The sequence below is a fragment of the Panicum virgatum genome, chromosome 2N (genome assembly GCF_016808335.1).
Source record: "Panicum virgatum strain AP13 chromosome 2N, P.virgatum_v5, whole genome shotgun sequence".
NCBI lineage: Eukaryota > Viridiplantae > Streptophyta > Magnoliopsida > Poales > Poaceae > Panicum > Panicum virgatum.
The window spans coordinates 49,135,197-49,139,954 of NC_053146.1; the positions used below are offsets into that span (position 1 = coordinate 49,135,197).

Consider the following 4,758-nt stretch of genomic DNA (forward strand, 5'->3'; position numbering starts at 1 on the left):
TTATTGAAGAAAAAAAATGCCTGTTAAGTTGGGGCTGTAACTGTAAAAGCCAATTCAGAATCCACAGCATACGTAAAAAATGAGTGACCAATTGTAAAACAAATGACACCCAAGATTAAAGTGGATTGTGTGAAGTGAAGCCGAAGGTTAATCGCCAACCGCCGTTGCATATATATATGACGCTCGCCGCCGCGTATACACTAGTCCCACAAGCTGTACACAACCCGAAACGAATTCCCACGGCCCAAGGCAACCTGCGCACCGCCATCACCGACGCCACCGCCGCCGCAATCCCGATTCCCGCACACACCTCCCTCCTCCTCCTCCCAACCCCAATCAAAGGCACCGCCGAATCGAACCCACTAGCGGCGCTCGTCTTAATCCGGTAGCGGTGGTTGGACCCGCGCCCTGCTGCCGTCGACGTCGAGCGAGCCACGCCTCGGAGTTCGCGGGGGGCATCATCAATTCAATGGCGTCGGAGTCGCGTCGCCGGGCATAGGGAGCCTGAGGTGCCCACGCGATCAGTTGTCACCCCGCTGCTCCTCTCTCCGCGGCGCATTTTGTTGTCTCGAGGCATGCATACGTCGCCGGAGATGAATGGCCGGGCTCGGCGGCCGGCGGCGGCGCACGGCGCAAGGGCCGCCGCGAAGAGCGCCAGTAGAGTACGTGCTTCATCAATCTCTCTCAGTTCTTCGCCTGCCCTGTCTCTGGATGAACAGAAAGCTCGAATTCAGCGTCCGGGAGGCAATGCGCCACGGTCTCTCCGTTTCCGCAGCAGATTTTCGACTTCGCCGATCGTCAGCTGTTTGTTGCGGCGTCGATATTTTGTACGATCACTTTTAATTACTATGGCAAGAGTACAACGATGAACAGTGCCATCTGGTGTTCTCGTGATGAAAGAATGGTTGGTGACCTGCTGGCGTTTATGGCAAGATCTCGACGCGGGTTCATTGCTCTCTGGCATCAGTTGGGAGTTGCTTCAGAGAGCTAGCTACTCGTGTTGAGCTGGAGTAGTATCTCGTCAATGCTCCTGAGCCCCATTTCTTCTTTAGTTTCCCTTTATTTAAGCTTTATCTTTCGGAGCAGAGGAATCTGCGCTTTGCTTCCGTTAGTAACCTTCTTTCGCAGCTCAATGCGGCATCTTTTTGTTCCTCTTTTAATGATGGTGTTTGCGTTCAGGTGATGGACAAGGATCCGAGGAAGGCCGCGACGCCGGTGAAGGGACCGGCGGCCAACGCGGGCACCAGGGGCGCCATGAACAGAATTCAGTCGAGGAGAGACCGGAAGCTCGCGCTGCAGCAAGACGTACTTGAAATTCTATGCCAACCTCATCAATTTGTCGGATTCGGTTGCTTCCTGTAGGTCATTCTGACGTTTTGCGGTGCTGAATTCCAGGTCGATAAGCTGAAGAAGAAGCTGCGCCACGAGGAGAACGTCCACAGAGCTCTGGAGCGGGCGTTCACGCGGCCGCTCGGCGCCCTGCCTCGCCTGCCGCCGTATCTGCCGTCTCAGGTTAGCGCCGCAGCTGCATTCTGTTCTAGAGATTCGCCCATTCACTCTGAATTGTGTTTTGAATTGTTCTGACTTCTGAGTTCCTTGCTGTGAATTGTGCTGTAAAGACGCTAGCTCTTCTCGCGGAGGTGGCGGTGCTGGAGGAGGAGGTCGTCCGGCTGGAGGAGCAGGTGGTGAATTTCCGGCAAGGGATCTACCAGGAGGCGATCATCTTCTCCTCCGCCAAGAACACCCATCTACCCGGCGGCGAAGCTCCCGTGCCGGTGCAGCTGATACCGTCGAACCCGGTGCCCAATTCAGCGGTCTCTCCGCCGGCGGCCCGCCAAGGTTCAGACCATCCTCCCGCTCGTCCATCTCCGCACAACGGCATCGCCAATGGCAAGCAAACACCGAGAAAGCCCGCCCCTGACTCGGCGAGCCATGATGACCGACCCATGGCAGGGAAAGAGAACCAGTCGTGCAGCAACACTTCGAGCACGAGCAGGAACTGCCGCCAGACGCCGCTGCAGCCGAAGGCGCCCATGTCCAGGGCGACGCCGGCAGCGGCAGCGGCAGTGGCACCTGACAGGCGCAGGGTAACTCCTGCTAAGGTAAAACAGTAAAAGCCTCTTCTTTTCTACTGTTGTTCAGAGCTGCCACTGTCTCACTTGATCGGTGTTCTGATGCTCTTTGCATCGTCCACGCAGACAACCAGCGCCGCGGCGCGAGACCGTAAAAGGCCCGCGGACGCTTCGGCCAGCAACTGCGACAGAGCGACGTCCCACCAAGACGGCTCGAGCGTGCCGAACAAACTGTCGGAGGAGCTGCTGCAGTGCCTGCTGACCATCTTCTCGCGGATGGACGCGGCCACCGGCGGCGCCCGAGGAGGCGAGGATCCGCCGGCGCCGTCCCCGTCGGTGTCGGGCTCCAGCGAGAGCTCGGGGCCGGAGGACGCGTACCCGCAGGACCCCTACGGCATCCTGGAGCTCGGCGCCAGGGACATCGGCCCGTACAAGCGGTTCCACGTGGTCGACGCCGCGTCGTTCGATCGGAACGCGCTGGCCGGCGGCGGCGACGGCGACGGCGACGCGTTCCACGCCCGGAGGCTGAAGTGAGTAGTTTTCTGTGATCCTTGCAATCGCAGCTGCTAATCCGGCAGGCTCAATTATTTGCTAAAGCTAGATTTGGCTGCCTGGCGAGTGGGTGGCGGTTCAACCTGAACACGACGCGCGCATGCTGATCGGGACGGCGCTCGCCTGTCCGTCCGCCTGGCAAACCTGCAGGGCCTTGCTGCGGAGGCTGGCGTCGGTTGACCTGGCGGGGCTCTCGCATCAGCAGAAGCTGGCGTTCTGGATCAACACCTACAATTCCTGCATGATGAACGTAAGCTGCTGCTGTCGCTCAGAATTGTGGGCACCCCCTCTTGCTTCCTGAATTCCCTCCACCTCCATTCTATCTTGGGCATCTTTCCGTTATCGATAGGTTACATTACATTTCGGTGACTGAATTAATCTGATCGTACCTTATCAGTGGTCGCTTTAATTTGATCTAGTTATTGCATGAAAGAAAAGGCCATAGCTTTGCCTATCATATGGCACCTACAGCCTGGACACATGGGTTCAGAGATGCGTCTTCTTCAAGTCTGAAGCCTGAACATCTGGCATGTTTGCACCGCCGCACACTGTAGGCTGTCCGCCATTAAACTTTGAATAAAGAAAATGCTCCATGTCCCCTTGACCATCAGCAGCGGCCTAATCAACTCTAATGCTGCCACTGTTAGCTCAGATCTTTTGGTTAGGCAGATGGGTATGCATGCTTGATCCGCCTTGAATACTGACTGCTCCTCCTCTCTGTACTGCAGGCGTTCCTGGAGCAAGGGGTACCTACCACCCCCCAAATGCTCGTGGCGATGATGCCCAAGGTACCAGCGCCCCGCTTCCCCTGCCGCCGCCCCCTTTCCAGAAACGCGCAAGGAATTAAACCGGAGCCCATGCCTCTGATATCTGACGGCCGCGATGCGTGTCTGGTGTTTTCAGGCGACCATAAACGTTGGTGGGCGCGCGCACAGCGCCATGTCCATCGAGCATTTCATCCTCAGGCTGCCCTACAGCAGCGTCAAGCAGGTGAGAGACGCCGGTCCCGTCGTGCTCGATACAGCGGAGCCACGCCGCGCGTGGCAGTGGCAGAGTGAGCTGAACGTATGCTTGACTCGTGACCGGGCAGGTGAATCCGGAAGGGGGCAAGGGCGGCGCCGGCGCCGGCGACGACGTGACGGCGGAGCGCGGCGCGTTCGGGCTGGAGTGGCCGGAGCCCCTCGTCACCTTCGCGCTCTCCTGCGGGAGCTGGTCCTCCCCCGCGGTAATTAATTAAGTTCCTGCCTGCTGCCGCAGGGCGACGGCAGTAGCAGCAATCGGCAGACGCGATCGTGCGTGTAACGATGTGAGCTTGGCCTGGTGGTGACGCCGTCGTCTCTTCACTCTTCAGGTGAGGGTGTACACGGCGGCGCGCGTGGAGGAGGAGCTGGAGGCGGCGAAGCGGGAGTACCTGCAGGCGGCCGTGGGCGTGTCGTCGCCGGGGAGGCTGGCGGTGCCCAAGCTCCTGCACTGGTACCTGCTGGACTTCGCCAAGGACGTGGACTCGCTCATGGATTGGGTGTGCCTGCAGCTGCCGGCGGGGCTGCGCCAGCAGGCGGTGCGGGCCGTGGAGGGCGGCCGGCGCGCGGGCGCCGAGCCCCAACGCATCCAGGTCCTGCCGTACGAGTTCAGGTTCAGGTACCTGCTGCCCTCGTGAAGGCGCGTACAAGAAGAGCCCCCCGAACTGACGAAGGCGCGCGTAGCTTTGGTGTACTGTGCACAGGGTTTCGCAATAAAGGCTGGACGGCCGTCGTCCCGCAGTTCGGCCTTTTGTTAAAGGATAGGAAATATGAAAGCTTCTTCTTGGTGATAGTTCGATCGGTATTTGTGCTTGGCGAGAAATGGTTTTTACCGTGCTCCGCAGCTAACTGAGGGGACCGTTGCCGGAAAGCGAAAAGGACGCCACCGCACGCTGTCGCCTGTCGGCGATGATTAACCTGGTCACCTGGACTTGCAGCTTTTGCCTTTCACCTTCCATCCCCATCCCGGCGTGTGTTCAGGCCTGTCCGGGTGAGTGAGGACTGATCGAAGTTTGAAACACAACGGTAAAATCAGATCAGTACCCACGGCGACACGAGTTATTGGTGTGCAAAATTACAGCAGGAATGTGCAAAGCCGTAGTGGTGGTGTCGCG

General features: G+C 58.7%; 1 protein-coding gene across 2 annotated transcripts; it reads left to right on the forward strand.

Moving 5' to 3' along the window:
• The first annotated feature begins 218 nt into the window (after nucleotides 1-218).
• LOC120660926 lies at nucleotides 219-4,514 on the forward strand. Of its 2 annotated transcripts, none has more exons than XM_039939583.1 (10): nucleotides 219-662; nucleotides 1,180-1,305; nucleotides 1,396-1,512; nucleotides 1,620-2,102; nucleotides 2,199-2,602; nucleotides 2,775-2,874; nucleotides 3,353-3,412; nucleotides 3,528-3,614; nucleotides 3,715-3,849; nucleotides 3,976-4,514. In XM_039939583.1, exons 1-10 carry the CDS (start codon nucleotides 576-578, stop codon nucleotides 4,279-4,281), a joined length of 1,905 nt encoding a protein of 634 aa, XP_039795517.1. In that variant the 5' UTR covers nucleotides 219-575; the 3' UTR covers nucleotides 4,282-4,514. The 2 variants fall into 2 exon arrangements, with proteins under 2 accessions (XP_039795517.1, XP_039795518.1); XM_039939584.1 differs by lacking the exon at nucleotides 219-662 and adding an exon at nucleotides 687-1,107 and having other exon boundaries at nucleotides 3,976-4,396.
• Nucleotides 4,515-4,758: the final 244 nt, after the last annotated feature.